This window comes from Puccinia triticina, chromosome 6A, assembly GCF_026914185.1.
Source record: "Puccinia triticina chromosome 6A, complete sequence".
NCBI lineage: Eukaryota > Fungi > Basidiomycota > Pucciniomycetes > Pucciniales > Pucciniaceae > Puccinia > Puccinia triticina.
In genome coordinates this window covers 6887381-6902616 of record NC_070563.1, presented here as the reverse complement: position 1 = coordinate 6902616, position 15236 = coordinate 6887381, and the positions used below count along the sequence as shown (strand labels likewise).

General features: G+C 45.2%; 2 protein-coding genes across 2 annotated transcripts; both read right to left on the bottom strand.

Annotated features, from left to right (window-relative positions):
• Window positions 1-8829: 8829 nt before the first annotated feature.
• On the bottom strand, window positions 8830-11059 carry PtA15_6A797 (uncharacterized protein; the record flags this gene model as incomplete). The annotated part of the gene is made up of 6 exons (XM_053170538.1): window positions 8830-8837; window positions 8941-9013; window positions 9142-9488; window positions 9563-9760; window positions 9846-10387; window positions 10497-11059. 6 exons carry the CDS (start codon window positions 11057-11059, stop codon window positions 8830-8832), a joined length of 1731 nt encoding a protein of 576 aa, XP_053021720.1.
• Window positions 11060-13777: 2718 nt separating this feature from the next.
• On the bottom strand, window positions 13778-14713 carry PtA15_6A796 (uncharacterized protein; the record flags this gene model as incomplete). Its single annotated transcript, XM_053170537.1, has 3 exons — window positions 13778-14382; window positions 14502-14600; window positions 14698-14713. 3 exons carry the CDS (start codon window positions 14711-14713, stop codon window positions 13778-13780), a joined length of 720 nt encoding a protein of 239 aa, XP_053021719.1.
• Window positions 14714-15236: the final 523 nt, after the last annotated feature.

Genomic DNA, 15236 nt, shown 5'->3' with positions numbered 1-15236 from the left:
GCTTGAAAGGGAGGAACTCACCATGAAATTTGCTGCATCAGGGCCGTCTTGACCACGGGCGCGAGCGCGCTCCGCATCGGAAAGATATCCCATACGTGGCAGTGGGTTTGCCCTTGCAAAGAGTTCGATGCCAAATTGTGACATGTCGACGGGGAATTTGTGGATGGATCTTGGTCTGGCGGGGTTTGTTTGGTCTGGCGGGGTTTGCTTGGTCTGGCAAGGTTTGCGCTTGGGACAATTATGAAATTCTTGTCATAATCATAATGCCCAATGATATCATCATTGGGTTTCCATGCTTTACAATGCCATAATTAATTCATATAAAAATCCTAAATTTCACGATTTCAAGTCCAAACTTATTTCAAAACACAATACCATGATGTAGCCCTTGATTGCAGCCAATTCACCACTCCCAAAAGGATGGCAGTGAGTGCACATTTCCATGCTCTAAAATTCCTTAACACCATTCTTAAATGTGTCTTACTACCCTCAAAGACACCTCTTACTACCCTCAAAGACACCTCTTACTTTCCTAAAACAACTCTCTTAATTTCCTCAAACAACCAGCACCACCACATAAAGGAAGGCAATGTGTTCTTATTGCCATTCTCCAAAGTTTCTCTTACTTGGATCATTCCAGTGTAGAGCCAGGGTGCTCAGTAGGCATTTTGGACAATTGTCCAAAATCACTTCCAGCAAGGCTGAAACGCTGCGCTGCGCTACAAAAAAGCGGTCTTTTAGCGGTCTTTTAGCGCAGCGCAGCGGGGAACCGCTGCGCGGTCAGCCCAAAAAGTGGTAGTGCAGCGCCAGTCCCGCTGCGCTACCGCTTGAAATAGCGGGGCCCCGCTTTTTTCCCAACCCAAAAAGCGGTAGCGCAGCGGGCGGGGCCACTCCTTTCAGCGCCGCGCAGCGTCCACCAAAACAGCTGCGCTTTGCGCTGCACTGCACTTTTTTGGCTGGCAGCGGGGGAGCGCTACGCGGCCAGCTCGAAAAGCGGTAGCGCAGCGATGGTTCCGCTGCGCTACCGCTGAAAGTAGCGGGTCCCTGCTTCTTGCCAGACCCAAAAAGCGGTAGCGCAGCGAGCGGGGCCGCTACTTTCAGTGCAGCGCAGCGGCCACCAAAACTCGCTTTTTGAAGCGCAGCGCTTTCACCCTTGCTTCCAGGATGTATGTGCAATATGAGTATGGAGGGATGGGATCAGTTAACCAAGTAACAAAATTTTTAAATCTCAGTTACATGATTGTATCACAAGTTTATACTTGGTGTTAAGACCAGGTAAGACCTATGGAATGGCAATGTGTGCACATTGCCATCCTTTGTGGGGTGGTGTAATATCATGTACATTTTTTTCAAGCAAATTAATCATAAAATGACCAATCAGAGGCCATCCACTACAAACATTTATTATTTTGCCCAAAAAAAAAACAAAAGTCAACATGAAAAAAATAAAACCAAAATTTCACTCAGGGGAACAAACTGAGCATGCTGAGCCAAAAAAATAAAATGTCCCAAACTGAGCAAAAAACATTGGACAATGTTTTGGGATGGTTTTTTTTCACGGGCCTGGCGGGCCTGGAGCGGGCTTGAGCGGGCCTTGAGCGGGCCTGAGATGGGCCTGCCCCAAAAGCACATTGGGTCAGTATTAAAGAAGTTTTGCCTTGCCCTGGGAGCTTCTTGGGCTTTTGATGGGCCCAAATCTCAACATGGGCTTTTGGTGGTCTAGAAGTATCAACCTGGGCTACTGAATAGCCCATGGGCCTTTGAATTCCCAGAAAGCCCACCATGAGCCCCCACATAGCTAATGGGCTCTTGGTGGCCCATGAAGATTCCTATGGGCCAACAGATACTTCCAATGGAAAATTTCCATCATGGGATCCCATGGGCTTTTTGCTTCCTTTCTGGGCCACAAAAAGCCCATGGGGAGCTTTTTGGACCACCAAAAGCCCATGAGGATATCTGTTGGCCCATGGAGATCTTCATGGGCCACCAAAAGCCCATGAGGGTATCTGTTGGCCCATGGAGATCTTCATGGGCTACCAACAACCCATTAGCTATGTGGGGGCTCATGGTGGGCTTTCTGGGAATTCAAAGGCCCATGGGCTATTCATTGGCCCGGGTTGATACTTCTAGACCACCAAAAGCCCATGTTGAGATTTTGGGCCCATCAAAAGCCCAAGAAGCTCCCAGGGCAAGGAAAAACTTCTTCAATACTGAGCCAATGTGCTTTTGGGGCTGGCCCATCTCAGGCCCGCTCAAGGCCCGCTCAAGCCCGCTCCAGGCCCGCCAGGCCCGTGAAAAAAAACCATCCCAAAACATTGTCCAATGTTTTTTGCTCAGTTTGGGACATTTATTTATTTTTTGGCTCAGCATGCTCAGTTTGTTCCCCTGAGTGAAATTTTGGTTTTATTTTTTTTTCATGTTGATTTTTATTTTATTTTTGGGCAAAATAATAAATGTTTGTAGTGATCCTTGTGAGAGCTGTTCTTGAGCAATGTGATGGAGCCATTGGATCATCCAAACAAGGGTGGACCTGCTACGCTAGACTAAAAAAGGTCCATTTTAGCGTAGCATCAACGGTGTAACCAATACAATACATGTATCTGTATTGGTCATGTATTGTATCTGATAAGGGCCAAAAGTATTGTATCTGTATTGTATCTGTTTTACAGATACAATACAAATTGTATTTTAGTTTTGTATCATCATTTCAGATACAATACATGATATCACATTTCATGTATCTGACTGATCAATACAATACAGATGAATTACAGATACATGCACACATGTATTCAAATTCCAGCAGACAGGCCCAGCTGTCACAGCCTACTCACTTCGACTCAGGGCAGAGACCGGTTGGACTTGTTTGTAGTCATAGACGGTGACCACATATATACAATATCACATCCTCCACGGCCAGTATCGTTCAGTCTCTGTTTCTGTTGCAACCATCACCATTGCCGTTTCAGTCCGTCTGAATGCCTCGATCATCCGCATCTCCAGCTCGCGTACGGCCTCCCTCCCGCCAATCAACCCGGGCGATCACTCCTGCTCTTACCAATCCAAACTTTATCCAACCAAACCGAGATGGCCGTAAATCGCTTGCTTCAACTCCAATTTCAGCTGCAAAACACGCCCAAGCAAGATCGATCTTGACAGCGGAAAGCCCCCAAACCTCAAGAAATGCAAAGAGGAAGCGAAGTTCACGAGTGGTTGAATCTGATCTAGAGAGTGGCTCCCTCGCTGAGCATCCCCAAAATGCAATCGATATCCAACAAGATTCAGAAGACGAAAACTCCAAAGTTAAAACCGCCCAAAAAAAGCGAAAGAAGAGGGATGATGATCTTAACTTGGATGATGTCGAGGATTTCTTCCATAAGCCCACATTAGCTGATGGTCAGGTAGGCCTCTTTATGATCTGGCCTTCAAGGCATCCGTTTGCTCAATTTGTTTTGTTTGAAAAGAAATCAGGCCCTCCTGTGCTGTACAAATGTCGATGGTGCGGGAATAGCTACAAACAGACATTGGGAACTCGCGCAAACCTATACAAACATCGAGACGGGGACAAAAACCGAGCACCATGCCCATCACGAGCGGATGCGATCAAAAACGGGGCCAAGCTACCGTTAACTCCTAAAGAGATCGAGAAAAAATCGACCCAGAAAGAGAAGGATCCTATTGAGATCATGCTGGAATCTGGAAGCTATGACACCAAGGTATTCAACCACTTGATGCTTTTTTGGTTAGTTTGACATTCGCTTCCGTGGAGTCGTTTTGAAGACTTTGGACTCGGGGTTGCTTTAAGCTACCATTGGAAGGGCGGCGGTCTATTCTCTCGCGCATGGGTTGCAAAGGAAGCCCACAAGCTTTACTTGAATTTGCAGACCAAAGCCATCGACCAGATCAAGGTAACATTATTTTCTTTTGTTGATTGAAATCTATCGATCCCTTTTATCTTGCACCTCAACATGCAGAAACTGATCTGCTGATTTAATTACATTAGGAATTGAGCTCGAAGATAACTATTATACACGACGTTTGGACGACTAAGGGGAACCGACAAGCTTTCATGGGAATCTCAGCAGCTTATGTTTCGGACGACTGGAATTTCCGCATTGTCCATTTAGCGTTGAAGTATATTGCATGGACACATGCAGGGAAGTATTTAGCTATTCCTTTTGCGCATATTTTGAAAAAGTCGGGCATTCATACTAAGATAAGTTGTTCTAACCTCTATTCTTCTCTCTGATCTTTCATGAAGTTAATTTGAACGCCACAAACTGATGCCTACTTCGCTTTTTTTTGGAATATATACATATTAGCTCACACGACTGATTCTGGGTCAAACAACCGAACCCTTGCTGCGGAGGTTGATTGTATCATCCTCAGGGATACTTCGGAGAGTCTCAACTTATCCAAAAACCACATACGATGCTTTTGTCACAAGATCGCTCTCATTGTTAACGCTGGTCTCCGGGCCCTTTCGCTTTCTTCTGCTGGACTGACCAAGGCCAAAAAATCGACTCTCGGATTTGTACCGGCACTTTTCGATATTGAAGAAAAGAACGAGAATGATAATCAAGACTCTGATGGCTTAGAGGTTCAAGTTGGTTGGTTCCGAGAGAAAATACCAGACAATGGACCTTCAAACAGCGATGATGAAGTGGACGATGAAGATTTCAATATTGAAGGCAAACCAGTTGCGACAACATTGGAGAAGGTTAGCAATAATCAATCCAATGAACTGATTGTTTTTTTTGTGAAGCAGCTAACATACCCATTTTGCTGTTGTAGGTTGACTTCATTATTTCGAAAATCACTTCGTCGGCGGCACGACGATCCGAGTTTGACACGTGGTGCAAGAAACTCGACTACTCGGGGCCTGGCTTGATTGCGGGCCATGGGATTCGATGGAATATTAAATTCCAAAGCCGCGAACGGGCTTATAATGCTCGCCACGTGATCAACAAGCTTATCGACGAGAAGGACCGGCAAGAGAAAGACGATGACTCGAATTACTTTGACAATGTAGAGCTTGCTCGCTCCGATTGGGAAGTGGTGAGGAAGCTAAATGATACACTTTCTGTTGGTATTTTCATTTTGAATACATGATAGAGCGATCAAAACTGATTTCTGATTTGCTTGGCAGGAGTTTTATTTTATTACCAAAAGGATGGAAGGAGATATCTCCTCTGGTAGGATGATGCTAGGCGAATACTGGGGCATAACCTCGTTCCTCAAGAAAAAACTTGCCTCCAAAAATGAAGAGGAATTCCATCCTATGTTCGTCAAGATGCTTGAAAAAACAAGAACTTATGTCGATGAGGCTATCAAGTGCGACACAATTGTTCTTGCAACAATTTTAAATCCAAGTTACCGGCTTTCGATCTTCCGAGCGTGGTACCCATCCGATCACTCACATGCCGAGTCCCTAATTACCGAACACTTCAACATGAGAAAGATCGAATACGAAGCCAATCTGGTGATCAGTGAGCCACCTGCCTCGCTTGAACATTCCGAGTCAGACAAACAAAATCTTAGAAAGCGGGAACTTGAAGAGGTTGACTTGTTTCCGGAGACTGTTGAAACGACCCCCACCGACGAGCTATCGCTATACCTTTCGGGGAAATTCAAGCAGCCTACGTCTCAAGCACATGAGGCACTACAATGGTGGAAGGTTTGTAAAGCATATTCATACATTGTTCCACCGTCATAGTCAATTTCGTACTGACCTCAATCTTAATCTTAATAGGCCCACAGCCGTGATTTTCCTATCCTGGCACTCCTTGCGCGTGATTTTTTAGCTACCTGCTCAACCTCAGCAAGCGTTGAGAGGTGTTTCTCGGCAGCATCAGACACTTGTGGACGTGATCGTGGAAGTCTTTCTGTCCGAACCATTGAGAGGTGTGTGAGCTCCCACCAATGGTTGCTTCAAGGATTCAATCCAGATGGTGAATTTGAGCTTCCCAACAGTATATTTGTGCATGCCGAGCAAGAGCATGATCACATGAAAAAAATATGTCTCCCAGAAGAGTTGTAGTTTTCTTTGACATATATTACCTTTTTATTTATCCTATTTCTTCCACGCAGACCAAGAGTTTCCCAAAGAAACATAGTTTTTTTTATTTGTTTCTTTTTCTGTTTTCAGCAGGTATGACAGATACAGTACCAATAATGTATTGGTATTGTATTGCCTAAGAAATACATTACACAGTATTGCTTATCCATGTATTGGCTTTCCAATACAATGTATCTGTATTGTATTGGTTAGCCAATACATGACCAATGTATTGTATTGCCATGTATTGGCTAACAAATACAATACAGATACATTGACCATTATTGTATTGTATTGTATTGGTTTCACCGTTGGTAGCATAGCAGCAAGAATGGGCCTTTACTATACAAATATTGGTATAGTATAGTTTTCATATTTTTTGATCCAATAACTGTACTGTTATTTCTGTTTTCCGTAATGAATTTTTAATACTATATCCAATTACATGAGGATTTTTTTTCGGACTTACTTCACGCACTGCAAAAAGCTCTTCGCGCACTGCGCGTGAAGGGCGCAACTTTTTCAAATTATTTTTTGACCAATCAATAGACAAGCTTATTATTGTCCTCTGTGAATTTATTTGGAGTTTTTTGAAGCTTCCTTGTATGCTTAAAAATCCCACCAATAAAAAAAACAAGTACAGCCATTTGGGGACCTGGAATTCATATTCCCACAGGCCAAAAAATCCAATTAATTTATTGAATCATATTAAACATGTATTTAAAAGTTTTAGAACTTTTTGGCCACTTTGTACAAGGACAAGGCTTTCAAAAACCAGTAACTGTTTCTCAAGATATGCCAAAATGCGCCAGTAAGTGGTGAACTTTCCTAATTTTTGAAAGCCTTATTCTTGCACAAAGTGGCCAAAAAATTCTAAAAAGTTTGAATTCATATTTATCATTATTCACTAAATTATTTGGATTTTTTGACTGGTGGGAATATGAATTCCAGGTCCCCAAATGGCTGTACTTGTTTTTTTTATTGGTGGGATTTTTAAGCATACAAGGAAGCTTCAAAAAACTCCAAATAAATTCACAGAGGACAATAATAAGCTTTTCTATTGATTGGTCAAAAAATAATTTGAAAAAGTTGCGCCCTTCACGCGCAGTGCGCGAAGTGTTTGCAAACTTCGCGCACTGCACAGTGCGCGAAGAGCTTTTCGCAGTGCGCGAAGTAAGTCTGATTTTTTTTTGAAAATACTATATCCAAATGAAGGAAGAAATAAAAAAAATCTCAATACTATACTGGCCAGATGTGGCCAGTACCACTACTCAGCAGGGATTAAAATCTGTCTATTTCTTGGGCTTGGGGATCAGAGCACCCAAAGCCTTTCCAGCCTCAGCAAAGTCCCCTGAGAGGGGAAAATCTTCACAAAGCCACATGAGGCTGCAGAAGGATTTTGAAGTTGTTGAAGGGAAAAGATGAGCACATCTGGAGCCACACACGTCTGCAGCCACAGAGAACAATCTCTCAACAGAGCAAGACCTACCCAGTGTTCCTAAATAAGCCCATGCTATTACCGCAAGGACCAGGTAGGTGGCATGGTTTGCCTGTACAATCATCAGGAGCCCAAATTTCATTGCCTTATGTTTACACCTGGTTAAGTGCGTTATTGCGGTAACCAGGGGCAAAAAAAGTTACTATACCTGTATTTTTTGTTTCAGAGAAAAACCACAGAATACTATACAGGCCACTTGCAGCAAGGGCCAATAGTATTACAGTTATTAGTATAGGGTGCTACAACCAGACCTATACAATAACAGAAAGGCCTGGTTATAGTAGAGTATAGTATAAGCCCATTGTTGGTAGAAGTACTACCACTGGAGGACTTCCCATTAGCAAAATGGCTTGATTTAGAGGGGTCTTCTAAACCTTGTTGGCTGATGAAAACTGGAGGACTTCCCATTGGCTAAAATTCTTAATCTAGAGGGACAGGCTAAACCCTACTAGCTGGTGAAAATTGATTGATATTGAGTTTTCACCAGCAAACATGGTTTAGCAGACTCCTCTAAATCAAGCCTTTTAGGCGACAGGAAGTACTCTACGCAATCTCAATCAAATTTCACTAGCCATTAAAGTTGAGCCTGTTCTAGATTAAGCATTTAAGGACTTGCAAACTTACCTTTTGATTTTTCTTCTCTTTGATGGTTTGTTTGGTCTTGTACTGTTTGACTTTGTCTAGTAGGAGATTGATGAAGCATTAGCTATTCATCTCACAATTTTGTTCAGTAGACTCACGCTGCCCACCTTTGGTACTGGCTGAGATTATATCTGCTAGAGGTAGTTGACCGGGATTCTCCACTTGTTGGGTCTTGACGCTCGCGGGTGTTACAACTGTAACCATCATTCAGAGGTAATCAGAATTTTCACACCTCAGCTGGGCTTCTTTGGGCTGCGAAAAAGGTTTGCTTTGTTTACCTTTTGCCGCAGCTGATTGGGATCCCGGCATCTTCCTCAATTTATGATGACAATGTTGTTCACCTTGACTGATCATCTCACAGAATTCTCAAGTTTTTTGCCCTTGGTTTTTGAGGATTTAATAGCATTTTCAAGAAGCAATTCAAAACAGACGGATGGGCAGTTTGAATATGTGCACTCGTGGTTTTCAAATCACAGGAGAATTGAAAGATAGTAAATTGTGTGACACTCCTTAGTGAATAGTTGAAGATGAACATATTTTTGTTTTCACACAAAGGGCTTGTACGAAATAACAATGGAGTTTTTGTATGAGAACGTGAAAATTGGATGTACCTACGTGGTTGTGATTTTTTTCACGCTTCTGAGGAGTTATTCAGGTTCAGTTAAGGAAGAATTAGGATTGGTCCCTTCAAGACCAAAGTTAGGCCTACACACTATCCAGAGCCAGTTGGAGTACCATTTACCTAGCGAATATATGCGCACATCTCGTCTCGCTGAGGATTCAACCCCATCCTCTTGGATAATGATAGGCCTCAACTGGTCCAGTGCAGAGAGAAATGGTCGGAGCAACGTAGTGTGCGTAGTCAGTGACTGGATTTTACAATTCAGAGCCTCATCGCCCAGTCTTGCTGGATAAGTGGAAAAGAATGCATGAAGCCGCTTACGCGTTCCGTGGTAGTCACGTTTCTGGAAATCAATCTCATGTGGAAGACCAATAAGCCGAGGACGGGAACGCCAAGTAAGAACGCCAACCCGATCACAACGTAGTTGCCGATCGCGTCCGGGTTGGCAGCACGGTCGGGAATCAGAGCAAGATGGCAAATGGAGATAGCCATTGTGCTCAGCATGGCCACAGCGGTGGTGAACAGGAAGACCAGGAAGACGAAGTAATTCTTGCGGCCGATGCAATTGTTGAGGAATGTACAATGGTGATCGGACTGTTGGACGCAATAATCACAAATCCTGCAATGGCTCGCTCGTGGGGGTCGGTAGGTTCGACAACGACGACACCCTGCCGTAAGACGTTTGTATTCCCGCGTCAGCCCGTAGCCAAGATCTTGCGAGGATATACCGAATACACTCAACATTTTAATGGGACGATATAGTCACCTATGTTGACCGCACGTGCCCGAATTCGTGTCGGGGAGAGCGACTGGGCTTCTTTCATGATATGCCCATCTTGAGCCGGGGAGCGCTCTTCATCCCATTCATTTTCCGGTTCGAGGTCGAGATTTCTTGGAATGATGCCGGGGTCGCTCCATGCTGCCTTCCACATTGATGATACTATATGTTTTTATTTGGATCTATACTCAATCAACTACTCGATCTCCTTCTAGTGGTTTGACGGAGCACGCCGAAAATCACTCACACATTATGACGATGAGGTAACAGTATAAGATCAAGACAGCTGTTCCGATTGGCGGTTTCTCGGAATATTCGACCAGCCAGGGCCCATTACAAATCAAGCAACCGAGTGGGATACTAATAGCCCAGATTGCGCTGATGATGACCGGACAGGTGCTTTCGTTCTTCGGGGTCATTCCCCCCTGGCACTTAGGACTATTGGAGCAGACATGATTGTGCTCAAGCTGAGATTTGGTGTACATTCCGGGGACGGTCAAGCAGAGCGAGTCATGCCAGGGCCCAGAATCCTGGTCACAAGTTTTCAATTGTAATGGATTCGGAAGGAAAGGGTATCTGGCGGGTCGGTCTGGGTGGTATTCAGGCGGAGGGCTGGCTAGTTGAGTTGGATCAGAAGACTGAGGGCAATAGCGAACGGATAGAGTGGTGGAGAGGCCGTCATTTGAAGACGGGCAGACTGGCGGATGAATCGTTGAGGCGCTGGGGTTTTGGGCAGAGGGTAAAGGCTCTGGATCGAGGGGGGTAAAGGGCGCGATGGAAAGTGCAAGCCTGAACAGCCAGAGAAGGTGAATTTTGTAGGAGTTAATCTGACGCCCAGCAACAGTACTGACTGAAACGTTTTATTTCATTGAAGTGGGTAAAATTAGGGCTGACTCACTCGGGTGCGTCTTGGTCTAACCATGCAATTGCCCGGGTTATCAAATCTTCGTCAATTGAACACAGGGAGGGAGCTGAGACTGGGACAACGGTAGACGTGGTAGTGATGATACTGGCGTTTGAGAATGAACTAGGGAGAGTCCCGCCGATGGAAGAGTGGCCTGGTGGCATGATGGCCTCGGGATATTTCTCGGTCATTTCACTGAGCTTTCGTTCCCTTACCAGGAAATCTGACGCTTGGGAAATTGAGGTTGGATATTCCGAGCGACCAAGGGGCAAATCACTGCCTGGGACTGAATGCTTTTTGGTTGAAGTTGAGTCTGTCAATTTGGAAATGCGGCTGGATGACCCTGGCTCAGAGGTGAGGTTGATTGATGGTGGTGGAAGAGGGATGTGCTGATATTGGAGATCCCGTTCAGCTTTGCTTGGATAGAGCCCATGTTTTGGATCCATCTCGAGGGAGTTGACCGATGGATTGAATGTCATCTTGCTCGAAGAGATGGGACAAGGAACCTCCGCATTGGAGATCTCTACATCCCCAACGGGGTCTTTAACATCGACCATGGTTGGTGGCCTCGGCCTGTCCGTCACCGTTGGATTATCTCTACGATGGGCGCATTAAGGTGGCCGGCTTGGATGTCAGGATGGAGAAAAACAGTGGTCTGAAGCATACTGTGTATCAAATGCTTACGCCTTGATGGGTGACTTCTTCTCCGCGTGTTTGACCAAGGTAGGGCACCCGGAACAAAAAGGAGGCCCAAATGGAACGGTTCAGCAGCTTGGGGTGCTGGTTGATTTGCGGGATGGTCGAACCGACTGACAAGCCGGGCTTGGAATGATTGAATAAAAGACTGATTGACTTATCCCGAACAACCTACTTTGTCCAGGGAAGGAATGGAGGTTGATATAAGAAAGAAAACGAATTATTTATACGTCGTGTGTATCTGAGTTGATTAGGAGCATGCAAGACCAGAGCTTCAGCTGGACAAGGTGGTCAGCGAGAAGAAGTAGGCCTGCTGGCGGTCAGAATCAAGCCGTTAAGAGTACGGTCAGTCCATTCACAAGGTCTTGTCGGTGAGGAGTGCATGACGAGTCTGTCTCTCTGGCAGATACAAGGTATTCCTACTCAAGCCAACAGCGACGAAGAGACGAAGAATGGGATAAGGCCCGCCCAGGTTTCTCTTTGATCCCAATAATCACTCGTTGGCAAGCGTGCTCTCACTTGTACGCAGCTGCGCATCATGGTAAAGCCAAATGAGTATTCGAGTTGGTCGATGTCATCGCCAACCGAAGCGGAAAGGGTATGAACTTTCTTGGGCAGAACAGCTCAGAAAGCACTTCCAACAGCCCGCGGGAAGGTCCCAAAAGAGCTTGCTCCAAGACTCTACACCGATGGTCTGATCTGAAGAATCTGCAGCGGCAACAGACAGTCTTGAATTTCACTACATATGAGAAAAGGAAGCTGCGTCTATAGATGGTTTGAGTCTGGGTAGAAGCAAGCTGACGGCGGTGGGCAGCCAGGCCAGCCGATGACCGGTGTGTCCGAACTTAACTAGCGCCCAGGAGGGGAAAACTGTGGATATGGTCCATGGATCATCTTTCTGATGCTCAAGCTCACTGATACATAGGATGATGAGTGAATCGGAACTTGTAGAAACAAGCTGCAACACAGATTTATGAACCTTTTGGTCGTGGATTGTCTATCAATGCTTCTAAGGGCCTGTACCATGGGCTTCAATTTAAAAAATAGGTCCTTTGCACAAGGTGTACATAGACTAGGGGAAGGTGCAAGCTGTTGAAAGGCTCCATACGCGGGCCTCATGAGACGATTGCTGGAGTGATATTGGCGGTGAGTTTTGGGCAGTAGTTTCTCCGATTTCCAACCTCCTGTGTGCGCAGCATCAACAAAAAACCTATCCTGTTCTTTGGGCGGACAATTTCAGGCCATTTTCAAAAGGGGAGTCAAAGTTGTCCGTTGACCTCTCAACTTCTGCTTCTGAGGTCTATGTATGTAATACTGCTAGAAAATTTCACACAGCTGGGATGGGGACTGCCAATTTTGCCTTCAACTACTGGAAGACTTCCCGTAGGATCTACGCCCCCCGTACAGACCAAAATTTCACAGATCTACAGTGCCCCCCACGACTTCTCAACTACCCCTACAGGGGGGTTCCAAATTTTGGAGATTTTCTTTCCAAAAATTCTTGTAAAAGTGGGCTGATGCTGGGCTCTTTTTGGCCCATTTTTTGATGCAAATGTCACATTTCACCAACCAGACCTGGTAACATGCATGATAATAGTCCAAAGTCGTTGAAATTTCACTGGACTTGCTGCCAAGAGAGCAATGAAGAAATATTCTTCACATTGCCACATTCCAAAGAGTGTACTGATGGATGTGGCAATCATCAATAACTAAGGAGGTACATATTTACATAAATACCTACACCTGTAGTATGTATGTACATAGATAATTTAGTCTCTAAGTACATAATAAATATTCCATATGTCCATAGTACATGTCTGTAACCACATACTATGGTCTTAAAACCAGCTGTTCCAAATTTTGCATCTGGAAAAAATGAAACTTTTTTTTGAGGCATTGCACAGACTTCAAAGTTATATTTTTGAGTTCTCCTACATCTGTAGGGCTCAAAAATGTATAGCTTACATGTGATACATGTCTGGTGACTTTGAACACATTGTTCAAAGTTCAATTTTTTTTTTGCAGGTGCAGGGTAGTTGAGAAGTCGTGGGGGGCACTGTAAATCTTACTGGCTGGTGAAAAGTGATTGAGATCAAGTTCTCACCAGCCAGTAAGGTTTAACCTGGCCTGACAGATCTGGCTTTTTAGCCCACGGGAAGTCGTCCACTAGCTCTGCCGATGTTGAAGATGGCAGACTCTTCAGTGCTCAAGTTGAAGAAGGGAAATACCCACGATAATGTGGGACTGTGGTCCCTAAATCAGCCGCTTTACGATTACGTACCAAGAAGAGATCTAGCAGCTTTCAAAAGGAGGTTCTAACTTCTACGCATAGTGGGCCATAAGACTTTTGACCCCCATCCCTTCTGTATGTGTGTGGTATTCATTTACAACATGAGCCAAAATAAAAAGACGCCGCGTTGACGGAATGTTCTCGACATGGTTTTCCAGCAAAAAAAAAAAAAAAACTCCCTTGTCGAAGGATGCGAAGAAAAAAGATAAATAGGGGAAAAACGAGCAAGATTTAGAAACGAAAGGGGAAAAGAGCATTTTTCATGAGGAAGAGGGGGAGATGATTATTTTCAAGGTGCTTTAGAAGGAGGAGGAGACTGAGGAGAATGGGAGGGAGAAGAGGCCTTGAATTGAGCGACGGCCGCAGCGATTTTACGATGGATGGATCGAGCCAAGGCGGGTTTATAACCGAGGAAGAAGAGTGCCTCGATCCAGACGAAGAAGACGGCGAGGACGATAGATTGGAAGAGGTTATCGATGAGTGCCGGTTTACGTTTTTCGAAGTGACCGTGGCCTACGAACTGTAGGATCCAGCTGAGGACCCAGATGGCGAGTGTAGGATTGAAGTACGAGTCCGGGAAGCTGGTGACGATGAGGTTGGCCCAGTGGCCGAAGGCGAGTAGGATGGGCATGTAGAGTAGGCCGGCCACTGGCTCGAGGGCTACGAAGTAGAGTGCATATCCTATCGAGGTGACCGTTGACATGTTCAGCTCGTACATCGCCCCGGTTTGGCCAAACCATCCTGTGCGGACCAGCAGTTCAGGTAGCTCGACCGCACCCAGGACTGTATGTGGAAAGAAGCCGAACTGGTGGGCGAGGATGAGCGAGGTGAAGAAGATGACAGGGACGCAGATCAGGTGGATGAGGATGTTGACCGGGTTGTGGTGGTACTGGCCTGTGTGTCCAATCAGATTCAAGCGACGATTTTAGTAACTCATCTCTCAGGGATCGATAAGCAGATGATAGAGGATGTTCGCGGCGAACATCGTCTACGTAATAGGTTTAGTCACTGACCATAGAAGAGGAATTGGTCCTCAAGATTGAAGATCGAGTAAGATTTGGTGGTGGGCAGCAGGGGGGTATCTTGATCGATAGCAGTCTTCGATTGTTGCTCTACTTGATTCGGGATGAGAAGAGATACACAGATAAAGAATCAGTCTTTCGGTTCTCCAAGTACATCTCTCCTTCTCAACAGATACATACGACAAACCTCTGGTGCTCGACATCGTTTCCTTTTTTTCCTTTGTGTTGGGCGTGGGGTTTGAGGCCGTCGTTGGTGGTGATGGGTGTAGTTGTGGGTTTTATAGTGCTCGGTGGTTGTTCATGATGGTGGTGCACTACCAATGGTGTGGGAAGAACAGTGGAAGGGATGAGAGAGTTCAAGTACAGGCCCCGCCACGAAATGACGTACCCTGTACGCACATCGCCCCCGCACTTGACATCGGCCGGGGTCCTTCATGCATTCAGTCACAGTGTATTATGCATACAGTGCCCCCCACGACTTCTCAACTACCCCTACAGGGGGGTTCCAAATTTTGGAGATTTTCTTTCCAAAAATTCTTGTAAAAGTGGGCTGATGCTGGGCTCTTTTTGGCCCATTTTTTGATGCAAATGTCACATTTCACCAACCAGACCTGGTAACATGCATGATAATAGTCCAAAGTCGTTGAAATTTCACTGGACTTGCTGCCAAGAGAGCAATGAAGAAATATTCTTCACATTGCCACATTCCAAAGAGTGTACTGATGG